Here is a 16,633-nt window from a genome sequence, read left to right as displayed (position 1 = left end):
ACATTAAACCATAGCTATATTGCAGCCCTCCCAACTCATATCACACTCATATACTGAATGAACAGCCTCCTCTCATCTTAACCCACACGGAGTACCCTGACTGTTCCAGCAGCACCCCAGCGAGGCCAGGCATCAGCCTCCACACACACACACACACTCTCCTCCAGAGGCTCCACACACACACACACACACACTCTCCTCCAGAGGCTCCACACACAAACACAGCCTTCCACATGCAGACATCTCAAGGAGATGTATTCAGCTTGAGGCCTTCCTGTGCGCGCGCGCGCTCTCTCTCTCTCTCTCTCTCTCTCTCTCTCTCTCTCTCTCTCTCTCTCTCTCTCTCTCTCTCTCTCTCTCTCTCTCTCTCTCTCTCTCTCTCTCTCTCTCTCTCTCTCTCTCTCTCTCTCTCTCTCTCTCTCTCTCTCTCTCTCTCTCTCTCTCTCTCTCTCTCTCTGAGGCGGCGGCGGTGGTGGTGGCGACTCCACAAGTTCCAATCATATGTGACAAAGGCATAGTTCGTTTGGGATGAGGGGATAAGCGGGCGAGAGTCTTAAACGGTAAACGATGTGAGGGCAGGGTGGGCACGTGGGGTGATGGGGGGTGGGTTCAGAGGGCAGGGGTCAGTGCTTCTCCAGGGCTTTGGTCAGCAGGTCGTTGAGCCGTGCGATCATGGGTCTGGGGTCGTCGTTCAGACCTGCCGCGATCATGGCGTTGTCGTAGATCTAAGGGACAGCAAAAGGGCATGCATGTGTAAAACACCAGTGAGTGTCCAATGAAGCCATGCTCAACATGAAATTGATTGGATGGCTTCACTCTTTGAAGCACACATCAGCAGTAACACAGTAAATGTGACCCCTAGAGGCCACCGTACCTGCTCCAGAAGCAGCTGTGCCAGCTCAGAGTTGGAGTCTTTCAGGGAGTGCAGCTTCTTAATCAGATCATGACTAAAGAAGAAAACAAGAGACAACACAGGTGAGTACCATTACAAAAATGCAATGAGCAATATGTGGTAAACCCCAATCTTAGTCAATCTTCTCCACCAGGGCTATTCAGTTTGTGTGTAAATGCACCCATTAGGTTAATGGTTAATCCACAAACAAGACTAACCAACCACAGTTGTAATCACCAACCCTATAACTGGTTAAGCCTCAAGGCAGAGAGATGGGCTTATGGTACTGATATGACTTGAGTACTCTTCCTAAACTAAAGGAGTGAGTGAGCTGCAGCAGCCTCCTCCTCCTTACCCAGCGTTGATTTCCAGGGTGGGCTGCAGCATCTTGGCCCGCTCCTCTGCACTCCGCGCCAGCTGCTGGGTGCGCAGGAAGTGGCGGGCAGCGCCCATCTCCAGCACTGTGATCATGGCTGGGTGTGTTTCCAGACGTGGCGTTATCTGGGGATCACACACACACACACACAATGTATAAAGGACAACACACAGCTTTGACACTCTGGGACAGACGCTCAGAGCTACAACTTGTGTAGCTGAATGTGTGCATGCATGCACGCACGCACGCACATACATGTGCGTGTGTGTGTATTAGATGTGCACATATGGGGCCACGCTGCTGCTACCTTTACGTTGGTGACTTTGGACCCCAGACTGTTCCTCATCCAGGCCATCAGATCCTCGGCTTCCGGTTCGGTCAACTTCTCAGATTCTGAGGTGCACACACACACACACACACACACACAGTTGAGAAAATGTTCAAGTGTTCTGAATGTGCGTTGGGGTATATTCTCACATTGTTCAACCTCCAAGAAACACCCTTAAATTAGACCTCTTAAAAAGGGCTAGGGTGCCCCCATCTGTTTGGAATGTGAATGACCGTTGAGAAATTTCCAACTACTAAAATGATAAATGGAATGCATTTCAACAGTGCTTTTCTACTCATAAGCACACAAAATACTTCACAGGTTTACAGGTTAATGTCTCACACCTCTGACCATTCACACACTGACGGTGGAGGCAACCACCAAGGCTGGGGGCAGTTAGGGGTCGTGCTCAAGGTCACTTTGACACATGGTCGGGGGAGTTGGGATCGAACTAGCAACCTTCCGGTGGCTGGACTACTCTACCTCCTGAACCACAGTCTTGTAAATATTGTGCAAGAGCCACTAACCTGGTTTGACATCCTGAAACTTCTCCTCTTTATAGTGGTCCACCACGATGTCTGTCTCCGCGGAGATCATCTTCTTCTTGTCAAACTCTCGCAGGTGGAGGAGTGTGAGCTCATCAAACTGCTCGTAGCAGAAGAGGACCTAAGAGAGATCAAGGGGGAAAAAAACATCCTACATTAACAGGAGAAATAATAATAATAATAATAATAATAATAATAATAATAATTAAACAAAACATTCATTATACTTGATCCTAACTTCATCTCAGGCCCTCATTCTTTCAGTCATCAAGAATCATCAGTGTAAATCTTATTTAATCTCTACTTTCATTCTTTCCTTCCTTCAGAGAATGGAATGATGCAACACTTCAGTAACTAAACAAAATGACACACATTTCCTGTGCTTCCATTCTACATAAACACACCAAGGCCCTATAACTCCACACCCACAGCCTGATGGTAAACCTCTGCCCACTCTGTGACCCCCACTCTATGACCCCCCACCCCAACCCACCCCAACCCACCCCGCCCCCTTGCTCACCTCCATGTCCTTCTGCTTCATGGCCTCAAAGTAGGGCGAGTGCTCGGCCAGGTGGCGGTTGGGGGCACACAGGTAGTAGATGTTGCGGGTGCCCGCCTGCATGCGACTGCTGTACTCCATCAGGCTGGTCTGCTGCCCAGCGGGCAGCGCGGACGACTCGAAGCGCAACAGTTTGGCAATGTCCTCCTGCAGAGACGAGGTACACGGTACAGGAGAGGGGACAGGAGAAAGGACAGGAGAGGGGACAGGAGAGGGGACAGGAGAGGGGACGGTTAGAAATCAGTGGCAAAAACTTCCACTGAGAAACACAGGACAAGCAAAAAAAAAAAAACTTGAGATGTAGGATTGAAAATCTTCTAGTACACTAGTACAGATAGTTACTGATAGTTTCCATGGTTACCTTGACGTCCTGCTCTGCTGTGGTGACAATCCCCTCCCGCATGAAGAGGCCGTAGTCCTCGAAGAAGCGAGCGTACTTCTCCGGGTCCTTCTTGCTCTGGTCCAGGAAGAAGCGGATCACGCGCTGCTGGAGGACGTCCCGCAGTTTCCTGAGGAGACCACATCGTCACGGCGGAGGAAACAACGGCCAGAACCAAAGTACACAGAACCTGCTCCACCTCAAAGGCATACTAAAAAGATCTTGTCGGGTGTGGCATTTTTAAAATATGATTTTATTTTTCTGTGTGGTATGGGGTGCTAACTACAGTTCTTGATGCGCCTACATCTGAAAGAACTTTCCGGATCAATAGCATCCAGGAGTGAGACAGTCAGTCACCTGTGCATGTGTGTAATGCACAAACTCACCTGATGAGGGTGCTCTCCTGAAGCAGCTCTCTGCTGAGATTCAGGGGGATATCCTCACTGTCCACCACACCTACAGAAACAAACTCACTACATTACAAAGCCTTCATGAGGTTAATCTCCCTACCAGTCCACGCAGAGCACAGTGGCCATCTAGACCATTTCAAAGAAAAGAAATACAGTAGAGAGGGAGAGAGAGCATGAATGTGTGTGTGTGTGTGTTAGGCACCAAATTCTGGACCCTGTTCACAGTGCCATCTATGGTCCCCCTGTCGGGGAGGGACCCATCAATCACGTTCATTTGGACTCAAAAGCAGCCAACTCCTCTCCACCTCAACCCCACTGATGCAGTCCACCATTCGGGCGAAAGGTTGTTGATATTTGAGCTCAACAGCCAATACAGTTTCTCCCCTTCCTTCTGTCTGGAATTGTTTATGGCTCGGCTGAAGCCTCAAAAAGTGTTTATTTCCTATTCACAAAGCGTTCTACAGGCAAATGGCAACACTACAGAAGCCTTCCCCTTCTCCATCCTCTATTACTGAAAATGCAATGGTGCAGCCACTGATAGTGTTTGGAACGCCAATGATAGCCGATAGCTTAGATATACTGATTGCTGGAGGGGAGGGGAGGGGAGGGGAGGGGAGGGAGGCTCACCTCGGAGGAAGCGGAGCCACTTGGGCAGGATGTCGGCAGCTTTGGTCTGGATCAGAACCTTGCGGCTGTACAGCGCCACGCTGGAACCCATCTCACGGCTGACATCAAACATGGTGGGCTTCTGCTCACACACAAACGCACACACACACAACAGCCGTCAGTTTCAATGAGTCAGTGGAGACTAGGGACTGCTTTAAAAACAGTAAACAGCATATACACTGATATAAACACATCACACACTGGTTTACACACATCTCATATGCACAGCTGACTTCAAGGTCTATGCATCATAAAGCCAGGTGTATATCAGAACACCCGTTTGAGGGGGAATTTTACTATAAATATCTATGGGAACAACAAGTGTTAAGTGCATAACATTTCAAACAGTGATTCAATGCCTTATGAGGGCAGACCTCAAAGTAGCCTTAGACACATAAAAATACTGTTACCACACAAGGCGGCCTAAATGCAGCTCATTTTAGAAAGGCATGTCTCTCTCACTCACCACGTCGGGCACATAAAAGATGCTGCGGATGTTGAGGGGGGCGTCTGCGCGGTAGTGCAGGGTGTAGCGAGGCTTATCATACGCCTGAGCCACGTAACGGTAGAACTCCTCATGCTGCCACTCACTGATCTCCTTTGGCTCCATCATCCACAGGGCCTGAGGAGTGAGAGAGGGGACAACAACTCTCATATATTAGCACATTATTGTGTATTAGCACAGCAATAACACTACTACATGCATTAACACAGCAATAACACTACTACATGACACTGCTACATGCATTAACACCTCAATAACACTACTGCATAAAACTACTACATGCATTAACACAGCAATAACACTACTGCATAACACTATTACATGCATTAACACCGCAATAACACTGCTTCATGTATTAACACAACAATAACACTACTGCATAACACTATTACATGCATTAACACCGCAATAACACTGCTTCATGTATTAACACAACAATAACACTACTACAGGCATTAACATCTCAATAACACTACTTTATATATTAACACAGCAATAACACTACTGCAAAACACTATTACATGCATTAACACCGCAATAACACTATTTCATATATTAACACAGCAATAACACTGCTTCATGCAATACATGCACAGGCATGTATAAAGAAAAGAATGGATGAAAGGAAGGGGCCAGGAAGAAAAAGAAAGAGTACAAGGAGGAAAGGAAAAAAAAAACTCACCTGCAGGGTATTAAGTCTTCGCCCATTAAGAAAAATGGGAAAACTAACAAAGTTGCTGTACTTGGTGACAACCTCTGCAACCAAAAGCACAAAGAGTTCTGCCTCAATCACAGCAAGACTAAATGGTAATGACGTGTAGTGTCTATCCAGTTGTTTTGAGTGATCAAACCACATCATAGGCACTGAACTGACCTTTGACCCGGTCTTCGGATGCAAATTCTTTGCACTCATCTTTCAGGTGCAGGACGATCTTGGTGCCCTGGCGAACTCCAGTGGCCTCTGCAACCTCAAACAGTCCGGAGCTGAGGAGGCAATCACACGCAGACAGACGCGCGTTAAGCGAAATTTATGCTACTCCGATTTCACGGAGTCGGACACAGGGAACGCCTCTCCGACTTCAACCGCTCTCTCCGAACCCTCTCTGAGCACCTCGGAGAGGCTGTCGTGCACCTACTCATTTTTCTAACTTCCCGTACGAGATTCCCGTACGAGGTTTGCTCGGAGAGGGCTCGGAGTAGCATAAATTAAGCATTACACTACGCAGCACTCACACACACACACACACACACACACACAACCCTTTCTGTCACATGTCAGCATGAGCATTATCAAACACATACTTTCTTTCCATCGCCCAACACATTCACAGACAAAGGACATTCATAGACCTCTAACATGGAAACTGAGACTGTCTAAGCTTCACACCTTCATTCACACCAATCATGGTCACAGAGGGTCATATTAACATTAATAGATCAATATAAATATATATATATATATATATATATATATATATATATATAAATGACACACTGACACATACACACACTTTCTCTCTGACACAAACATCCGCAGACACACACACTCACTCACTCTAAGTGTGATCTTACCCATCTGAGGTCCATTTGTATCCAGGGGTTCCAGGCTCTGCAGACTGGGAGAACACCTCCACCTGATCTGAAACCATGAACGACGAGTAGAAGCCCACCCCAAACTGACCAATGATGGAGCTGCTGGCCTCTGCCTGACTCTGCAATGCATCCAGGAAAGCCTGAGGGGGACAGAGCACAAGAAAGGGAGTGGGAGTGGGGGAGTGGGAGAGAGAGAGAGAAAGAGGAGAGAGAGGGGGAGAGAGAGAGAGAGAGAGAGAGAGGGAGAGAGAGAGAGAGGGGGAGAGAGAGAGAGAGGGGGAGGGAGAGAGAGAGAGAGAGAGAGAGAGAGGGAGAGAGAGAGAGAGAGGGGGAGAGAGAGAGAGAGAAAGAGGAGAGAGACAGAAAGAGAGAACGAGAAGAGATATAGGAGAGAGAGAGAGAGAGCGCAAGACAGAGAGACATAGAGGAAAACAGAAATGGAAAGAGAGAGAAGGAGAGAGAGAAACAGAATAGGAAAGAGATTAGGTGACATGAGTTCAACTGAGCAATTCAGAGTAATGACACAACAAGTTATATATAGAGTTACAAGAGGGCCATAAATTGTATGGATCTCAGTGAAAGTGGGTAGAATGCTCTTAATTGTATTTGACTATCCTTACAAAAAGAGAGGAGATTGGAAAGAGCAGGTACCTTCGAGCCAGAACGAGCAATGGTACCCAGATTGGCCACCAGATCCTCCTGGTTCATCCCGATCCCTGTGTCCTAACATTGAAGAGAGACACCAGAAGTCATGAAAACTGGAGATACCACATACAGCATCATTATGGTAGAGTGTACTGTTAAAACAATGCTCTTAAGAGCATATACTCACTCAGTAATATTATGCAAGAATGCTGTAGAAGTGGTAAAGTCGCTTTAGATAAATACCTGACCACTACCTTTTAGAAGTGAGTGAGGTTATATATGTGCGTGCGTGTGTGTGTGTGTGTCTAGCTGGACACAGTGACCGTAGACTTGGTATGCTTGGACGCCGTGCTCATATGAGCTCTAAGTTAGCCGAGTGGGCATGTGTGAGTGTGTGTGTGTGTGTGTGTGTGTGTGTGTGTGTGTGTGTGTGTGTGAGCGTGTGCGTGAGCGTGTGCGTGTGTGTAAGCGCATGTGTGTGTGAGCTCGTGTGTGTGAGAGTGTGAGTGCTTGAGCGTGTGTGTGAGCGTGTGTGTGTGTGTGTGAGCGCATGTGTGTGTGTGTGTGAGCTCGTGTGTGTGAGCGTGTGAGTGCTTGAGCGTGTGTGTGAGCGTGTGCGAGCATGTGTGTGAGTGGATGTGCTTGAGGGTGCGTGCTCTGAGCAAACACCTGGATGGTGAGGGTGCCTTTGGCAGCGTCTGTCTGCAGGTGGATCTCCATGGGGGCGGTCTCCCCGCCTCCTGTGATCAGACGGTGACGCAGCTTCTCCAGAGCATCACTGCCGTTGGAGATGAGTTCACGGATAAACACCTGAGCGAAGGACAACAAAGACCAATGGCTGTTACAGCGTCACCTTAACATCATGTGACGACTGCCTACTTCTTGCGCCTTGAGACAATTATATTTGTTGGCACTATATAAATAAAACTGAATTTAATTACTTCTCACACTGAGGTCTCAGCATTTCAGAGTGACTATGTAGTGGGGGCAAAGGGAATAGCGTGATGTCAAGTTAAAAAAAAACAACACCTCTTGTTACAGAGAGCCTTTGTAGTGAAACAACAATTACATGCAACTTGTGATGTGCCTGAGTAAAAAAAAAAAAAAAAAACGTGAAGAGGACAGTAATAATGCCAACTTCTCCACATACTGCAGTGAATTGTGCACAGGTTTAAATAGGATGCTAGATATGCAAACACAAATGCACAAACCTCTTTCTCAGAGTACAGTGACCTGGCAACAATGTCCAGGAGTTTCTTCGTCTCTGCCTGGAACTCATGCTTGGAAAATGAGCCTTGAAGAACCACAACATGAAAGCGATCATTAATATAACGAAGGGGTCTACATATGACAGCTATTTAATGGATGTTGTCATTGGGCACAGGTGAAAACATCTATCCACACGCACAGAAAAAAACACCACACATTTTGGTTGCCAACACAAAATGTCTAGGCTGCATAAGCTTCCACACCTTCTACGTTCTCCGTATCAGTTATGATGGAATGTAAAGGTTCCTCTTCCGTGATCTCGGCCTGCTGTGTGCTGTAACATCTCTGGATCGGTGAAACACCGGAGTGACTGGAACCCCAGAAGTGGGGTTTTGTGTGATACCGCTGTTTCCCAACTCGAGCATCATCTGACAAATACAAAGAAGTGTAACATGTCACATTAGTTCATCGTTCAATTTGATACGTAGACGTTATTGATTAACGTTATACGCAATGCAACGCCTCATAGACAGCATGTAAGTTACTCTAGCAGGTAGTGTCAGCCAGGCTGACATAAACAGGCTAACGTTAGCTAGCTACATCTGTTTCATGCTGGCAAGACTAGGACCTAATACAATTATTCATTTCTTGACCATTGCATACGTTAATATCTACCTGCCTGACCTTGGATTTAAATGTAGCTATAACTCTCCATTTCTAAGGGCAGCAAACCTACGGACCAGCATCAGTATGACTTAAGTTAAACATTTAGTAGCTAACGTTTTCCAGTTATACCTGTTTTAAACGTAGCTGTTAGAACTTTACTTCCAGCTCCACGACCAGAAAACGCAAGTCTTGAGCTTGCTCGCTGAGAAATTCCAGCAGTATGCTTGATTAATGTTAAACACCGAGACATCTTCACTGGGATTATTTGACCTATCCGGCGTGTTAAACAAGTATGCGACACAACACCTACCCGTAAGCATAAGGCCCACACCAAACGCTCATTGATGACGTAAGTACGATATCCAGGGATATGCCTGACAGAATAGTATTGCTTTCGAGTGCTCCTGAGACAACTATAGTCCTAAATTGCGTTTTACGACAGACTAATTGTAAAATATTTTTTTTCAGCATAGATCATTTCTATGAGGTGTCCAGAACAACATACTAAAAGTCCTAAGAAATCCTAGTTGAGGAAATATGCTTAATTCTCATCAATCTGAGATGTGTGCTAATAATGCATGGTAAAAATACACCTAAAAAAAAAAATGAAACTTTACACAATGAAAGTACCCATGAAAAGTAACATTTTTTGTATTACAAGTGTCTTTTGAAATTAATTTGAATATGCACATGAGCGCCACACTTATTGAATATGTCCACAGGCAGAAACACCATTCATATGTATGACAAATACATCGGCCCAATCTTCATCCAATCATCCTACTGCCAGCGGGAGATGGCAATGCTGCTTTTAGACTGGCCTCTAACCTGAAAACTGCCTGGCTTGGTAGTACCTGCCAGGGGTATGGTGTTTCTGCCTATGCAATTAGGACATATTCAATAAGTGTGACGCTCATGTGCATATTCAAATTAATTAAAAAAGAAACTTGTAATACCAAAAAAGTTACTTTTCATGTATACTTTTACTATATAAAGTTTTATTGTGGTAGGAGTAAAGGAAAAAATTAAGCCTATTTGGGTGTATTTTGGGCATATTCGATTAGTGTATAGCTCATTTGCATATTAAAATTCATTTTCAAAGAAACTTGTAATACAAAAAAAATTACTTTTCATGGGTACTTTCATTATGTAAAGTTTTATTTTGATAAGAGTAAAGGAAAAAATTAAATTTTTGAGGTGTATTTTTGCCATGCATTATTAGCACACATCTCAGATTGATGAGAATTAAACATATTTCCTCAACTAGGATTTCTTAGGACTTTTAGTATGTTGTTCTGGACACCTCATAGAAATGATCTATGCTGAAAAAAAATATTTTACAATTCATTCTATTTTTGACTCCAAAATGGGTTAATTTGCCTGGCCACCACACCATAGACATATATAGACCCTAACCCTATATATATGTCTATGAACTACACTATGCTGCCATATACTAACTATATACAGTCGATGTCCTGAGAGATTAGAGTGTAAATTGTAAATAGACACTGCAAAAAGGATTACTCTTTTCTTAAGCTGGTTTCAAATACTATATATCTACCCAAGATGGGAATGACCTTTTTCATAATATATATATTTCTTTTAACAATGTGTTCTCCATTTCTTTGATAATACAATGAATCATCAGACGTATGTATACATCGGCTGATACATGACATGAAAGCATTTTTTTTTCTTTCAATTTTGAGCAGTGTTCAGTCATTGGGTCCAGAGGTTTCCTGAATGTAGTCTGATTTGTGTTTACAGTTTGTGAAAAAAACTTAGCTTTGGTCACACAGGGTTAAGAATGGTGTCAAAAAAGACTACCATGCCTCTTCCAAGGGTACTGTCACTTCTGATGTGCCTACAGGTAAGTCCTTGAGAACACTTTCTATATCATAATAATTAAGACCTTTGTCAGGTTTTTAATAATATAATTAAGACCTTTGTCAGGTTTTTAATGGCACACACGACACACTGGAACACACACGTGCATATATGGAGGCGACACAGGACACACACACACACACACACGCAGGTAGGCCTGAGGTCGCGGTGAATTTATTTTCTGCTTTTTTCCCATCCTGGACCGTCCTTCCTCAAGGACCGCCCAGGAGCAGTGGGCAGCTTGTAGCGCCCGGGGACCAAGTGAAGTGAACTGTCCATCTTTGGTCAGGGATGGACATGTGTTCTGTTCTTTTGCATGTTTTTTTCTGTTGGGGTCCTTAGTGGAGGAAACCCCTTGTGAACACGGGGAGAACATGCAAACTCCACACAGAAAGGCCCGGGAGATAGCCCACCTGAGCACTGTGCATCATTATATATGAAATAGTGTTGTTATTATACAAAATACAATGTTCCCAATTCTATCAATTATTTTGGCTTTGATTCCTCTCGAATGTGGTGCTCTCCATCTTGAGAGGCCTCTTAAAGCTCCCTGTTTGCCGGGATGATCTCTGCCCTGACAGTATGGTCCTCCAGAGATTGGCACCAAAGGGTGTCATTGAACTTAATTTGTCCTCTTGGTGCTCCTCGTTGCATTGAGAGAAACACAGTCCTCCACTGAACTAAAACCTGCACACTTGGACAAGATAACAATGAGACAAATAAACCCTACAGGCGTTAAAATCTGTAAGTGTAAGTGTTGCAGAGCTAGGTTCTGTGCCCGCCGTTTAGTTATATTTAGACACTATGCCCAACTGACTTTTCACATCTTTCCTTTTTTTTTTCACTCTCTCCATCATACTGTTTTTACTCATCAGTGGATGAAGAGGCCTGGGATTGGAAATTCACCGGAGCAAACTAAGCTTTGGTCTTGTTTGTTTTGAAAGAAGGATCACATCAGAGTAAATCAAGCATGATGACAGATCAAGGAATAGCCTTTGCCCTAAATGATTTGGCTCCACAAACCTCTGATTGAGTACACCACTGTGTGTTGTGCATCATAAGTATCTCTTAATAAGTGCGGCCAGGGGAGGGAATATTAGTACTGCAAATCAAGTTATATGGACTCATCTAAAAAATATGGCCTGATATGTTCTAATCTACTCCAATCACCTTCCTTTTCTACCACCCCCTATCCAGTGGTAATTTCCCTTCCATCTTCAACCCCTAGCGTCATTCTTCAGAAGTTGGAAAGCAAATTCTGTTACAAACTCAGCATGTCTGCCACAAGATAAAACAGCATGGAACATTCTATTTGCAAAAAAGCACACAACCATTTTGAAAATACACATTTACTGCATTTCAAAGTAATACAGACATTTCAGTGTGGGGTTGACAAAGACCCAAAATGAAAAATAAAAAAAAACAACAAAAAAAAAATTCAAACAAGAGAAACATTCATCAACCCTCCTCCTGCTGACTGGCCAAAAGGACAGTGGTTAGTGTTGACAAACTAGAGTTTAAAGGCTAAAAAAAGGGGTCAGAGTTCAGATGTTGTAGTGGCAATGCGCCAGTGTCCCAGTGATGGCCCTAAAGAGCTCTTCCCTAAAGCCTAAACACCTCTGTGTCGCGCAAGACTCTCCTCCTTTTTTCCCCCAAGCGCTGAGCCTCCAACCCACACCTCACTCGGGGAGTCCCCCCAGATCCTCTGGGCCAGTTCCCCTCTGAGCCAATCACGAGAGGTTGGCAATGTTGGCAAGGAAACGCTGGGCCCACCACTCTTCCAGATCAATCGGCACAAAATCTGCAAGAAGGATCAGAGACATGTCACATATGAACTCCTCTTTTGCAACTTGAGCTTCAACAAATATTACAGTTACTTATTTTTATTGACATATAACGAAAAAGAGGAAACGTAAAGGACAACCTTAGGGATGGAGAGAGAGAGAGAGAGAGACAGAGAGAGAGACAGAGAGAGAGAGAGAGAGAGAGAGAGAGACAGAGAGAGAGGAAATATTCCCGCCCAAGCCCAGGGAGATCTGTTGAAACCCTGTAAATCTCTAACAGGATAAGTGCCCAGGACAAACAAGCCCGACCTGTTGCCCCCTGTGTGTCTGTGAAAGCAGACGGAAGGGAGAGATACTAAAATAACAGGATCCAAGAACAGGTGAGATGTTCCCGCAGGTTTTATCAAATGATGCCACTTCAAAAAAAGGTGTTTCACCAAATTCCTCAATTGCAAGGGATCCTGCAAGTTGAACATATACTAACTACAGCGCACAATATTTTCCTTGCAAAAATCATGGGATCATAATCCAGGGAAGCTCATGCAAATTCGAATCATTCAAATGGGCTCAAACTGAGACGGGCTGAAATAAAGTGACCCTCACATTAGCTATGTCTCTGCATGGTGTGAACTTCCGAGCTAAGACACACTTCAGCAGCCCGTTCCTGGATGCACTTGTCTTTCACTAATCACCACAGAGTCTCTCACCGCACTCTCTCTCATCTGGATTAATGCACATTTATCCAGTTACGCAATTAAGGAACTGGAGCACTGGGCGGCTGACCATCTGACACCATCTGACCACATGAGCTGCTGAGAAGCAGAGGGGGGAGAAGAAGAGGACTCACTCTTCAGCTGGGGATTGGGAGTCCTCTCTGAGTACTGCACAGGTCCCAGACCTGCTCCAGAGTCCCCTGCTGCTGCTGCTGCTGCTGCATCTCCATCTCCCAGCTGCTGCTCCACCTCCTGCCAGGCTACAAAAATATACACACAAACGCAAGACGCACACACACACATATACAAAACACACACGTCATTCCTTGGTACCTTTCACAGGATAAATACTAAGCAAAGTGTCTCACTCATCTGCATAGGGTCTCATTTACTCTCATTGATTGCTCTCTCTCACACACACACACACACACACACACAAAGATATAAAATCCTCAATACACATCTGGTAAAATAGCTGGATCTCTACTTCAGTTGCTACAGAACACCTTCTACCTCTGTGGAAGTTGATTTATAGGTAACATATGAAAAGGGAACATAGCTCAAAGATAGCTCTCTGACTGTGACTGCTTACCTTCATATACAAACTTGACATTCTCTTCGTGAGAGGGGGTAAATCCTTCAGCCTGGGCATCTGCCTGTGGTGTAGTTTGTGTGTGGAGTTTCTTCTTGTTTAATCCATTAAACACAATCTTGGGTGCAGGGGAGCTGATGAATGGTAAAATCAAATAAATCTGTAACTCCTCTCAAACATGAACACATAAAATGTACCCTAACATGGATAAAGCTGGGAGGACAGATAACAGGACATATATGTATTATATACTGTGTGAGGAGTTCCATGTTTTTAATAGGGTCTTACTGAATCTGTCAGCGAGCAATGCATGTGTCTAATAACGACCCGAAGGACCCTACATTACAAAAGGTTGCATTTGTGCCGTGTGAGACTTGAGCCATCGGGCTTGCCGTACTTCCTCTTACAAAACTTTGTATAATGACGAAATTACGAAAGGCTTGAAAGACATGCGACCGTGGCTAGGGCAGCTAGTGGGGCAACGATGCGATCTGTCGTTAATGATTAACGTTAATGTTTTCGTACGTAATTGTTTCAAGAACATTGCTCTACCTGCGATCTCTTGCAAGTCGTACTTCACGTTAGATCTAGTTTTCTCTTGTCGAGCAAGAATGTCCTAGCTATCGCTATCGTGACGTTAGCTAGCAAGCTATTTTGCTATCTAGTTACCTCGGGAGTTTACTAATGTAAGCCAGCTTGCGAAGAAAGGTTCGAATATATGTATTAATCGTGTAAACCATATCCGCTTATGTGCATACATTTCGTTGACTCGTTCAATTAACGTTTGTGTCAAAGTAACAGCCAATATCCTAGTGCTTGCTGTCTAGCCGCTGGCTGGCACAGCTAGCTAGCTTGGTAACATTGCATCAGGAAGGTTATCCAATCTCTTATTTAAACTTAGATGAGGGGACATAGTGTTGTCATAGAAGAATACGGTTTCCTGACAGCATTTGTATTTCAGGGTCTTAACCTGTTTCATTGTTTCACGTGTGTTAAAAGTGCGGAGAACCTTGGCTAGGTTGTGTTGCAATCACAGACAATGTTGGCTAACCATAACACCTTGGCACTGTAACCTTGTCATGTACAAGGTCAAGCCTTCCTCAGCTCAGTATCACCTTACATTAAGTAGGATACCGTAAATAACTTCAGCATAAAGTTAACAAGATTTTCGCGTTTTTGGTTACATGGCCACAACAACTTTTCGGATATAGGCGACAAGCAAATGACATTCTGCCTATACAGATGAAGTTAGCCGACTAGCATTTTGATCAGCTCACTAACAATATTACCTACTTAGCTAACGCAAGTGACATACGGCTGCATCATCCTGAAAAGCTTGGAAGAAAGACACATGACGATGATAATTTGTGTTATCAACGTGTACGCAAATGCCTCGCTTTGCTTCACCATGTCGTGGGCAGTAGGCAACATGACAACAGTAACTGTAGACTTGCATCACAGCAAATGAGCTAGCATGGATAGCCATTATGTTACTCACCTTGTCGCTGTCCAAGATGTTTGTTTGTGCTTGAAGTCGTTTATTTTGTTGTCAATCTGTTGTGTTGGACCTTAATTCAAATAAAAAAGTACAGTCACAACAAGCATACAAAAGACAGACGTTAGACTGTTTATAAAGCACAGTGTTGGTATTCAAATGATTCGGACAAAAACTGTTTAACTTGGCCCAACATTAGAAAGCTAGAATATAACTACACAAGCACATTTTGATAATCTTCCCTGATGTTCATATACTACTGTTGCTAAGGCAATAGTACATGAAGTATGAATGAATGACACCATATGCATGCAACAGAATGATCACCCTGAGGTCAAGGAGTAACGTTACACTCACCTGTTCTCCTCTGCGTAACAAGTTTGCTGGGACCCCTTGTAATTGTGTACATCATGTGCTGGAAAACTCTGTGCAAAATTCAGTGTGGCACTTTGAAAAGTGTCCAAATACTTGCTTAATGTCCAAGTAGGTTGCGCAGCAAAGACGATCAGGTAAAGGCACACAAATATTTCTTGAAATAAATGTATATCCTCGTGATAGTCCTTGGCACGGTCTTTCTCTGTTGGCAGCCACGGTGAAATTTGTATCTGGAATATGACTTGATATCTTTTCAGCGAATTCTGAGTAGGCCAGCAACTGTTCCTCAACTCTCAAACACAAGCAAACGAATGAAGCGTCTTTGCAATACCGGTGTAGGTCAGTCTAGGTTAAAAGCATGGATGACTCCCGATAACATTACTACATCACAGATTTGTAGAGCTGTTCCCACTGGCTTGTACCTGCAGAGCCTAGTGGAGGTAGGTGATTCACTTGGACCCTTGGGACCTCTTGAGGGGTACTATACCGAGTTCTGACAAGAAGCAGGTAGGCTATTCAGTAGGCTATCGAATGCTTCTCACACGCCGTCCAGAACTGGTCAGGTCCAGTGACGTTGCTACACGCCTCCCTTGACGTTTTAAAGGGAAAGCGTGCTTGTCAAAGGATGATGCCACCTCCTGGATGATGACTGGATGATGCCCATATTCTGCAACTTGCGACAAGATGGCCTTTGAAAATGGAATACTTTTAATTAATGTGATCACAAAACTAATGTACATATAGTCATTACTGTCGTCAGTGTTAAGGGGACATACTTTAACATATCCCAGACATAAATATGAACAGAAACCTTGCAGTTGTGTTGGTTAACTAATGGGCTTATATAGGCAATATATATTCTTAGTAGGCTATATACATACAATAATTTGTTTGCTGCAATTAAATAGGACGAGTAGCTGCCCCCTGTAGGTAGACCATAGCAATATCTCGACGGCCGTAACTTGCTTACTTTCTATGATCATGCCTGTAATGCCATGAAACTCACATATG

At 44.2% G+C, this 16,633-nt stretch overlaps 2 protein-coding genes across 2 annotated transcripts; both read right to left on the bottom strand.

The window, feature by feature from the left end:
- Window positions 1-382: 382 nt before the first annotated feature.
- trap1 (TNF receptor-associated protein 1) lies at window positions 383-9,109 on the bottom strand. The gene is made up of 18 exons (XM_012836280.3): window positions 8,903-9,109; window positions 8,371-8,535; window positions 8,110-8,192; window positions 7,568-7,708; window positions 6,905-6,976; window positions 6,233-6,393; window positions 5,535-5,644; window positions 5,343-5,416; window positions 4,622-4,777; window positions 4,117-4,237; window positions 3,466-3,535; window positions 3,062-3,209; window positions 2,662-2,847; window positions 2,124-2,262; window positions 1,576-1,661; window positions 1,248-1,393; window positions 875-947; window positions 383-725 (listed from the first exon to the last, which is right to left on the bottom strand). The coding sequence occupies exons 1-18, from the start codon at window positions 9,021-9,023 to the stop codon at window positions 624-626; spliced, it is 2,154 nt and encodes a 717-aa protein (XP_012691734.2). The 5' UTR covers window positions 9,024-9,109; the 3' UTR covers window positions 383-623.
- A 2,887-nt stretch (window positions 9,110-11,996) lies between these two features.
- LOC105907868 (MAPK regulated corepressor interacting protein 2-like) lies at window positions 11,997-16,188 on the bottom strand. Its single transcript, XM_012836269.3, has 5 exons — window positions 15,605-16,188; window positions 15,251-15,320; window positions 13,753-13,886; window positions 13,295-13,420; window positions 11,997-12,464 (listed from the first exon to the last, which is right to left on the bottom strand). Exons 1-5 carry the CDS (start codon window positions 15,657-15,659, stop codon window positions 12,394-12,396), a joined length of 456 nt encoding a protein of 151 aa, XP_012691723.2. The 5' UTR covers window positions 15,660-16,188; the 3' UTR covers window positions 11,997-12,393.
- Window positions 16,189-16,633: the final 445 nt, after the last annotated feature.

Source organism: Clupea harengus, chromosome 1 (genome assembly GCF_900700415.2).
Source record: "Clupea harengus chromosome 1, Ch_v2.0.2, whole genome shotgun sequence".
NCBI classification, from domain to species: Eukaryota; Metazoa; Chordata; class Actinopteri; order Clupeiformes; family Clupeidae; genus Clupea; species Clupea harengus.
Note: the sequence above shows the minus strand (reverse complement) of the source record. Positions and strands in the feature narration are given on the sequence as shown.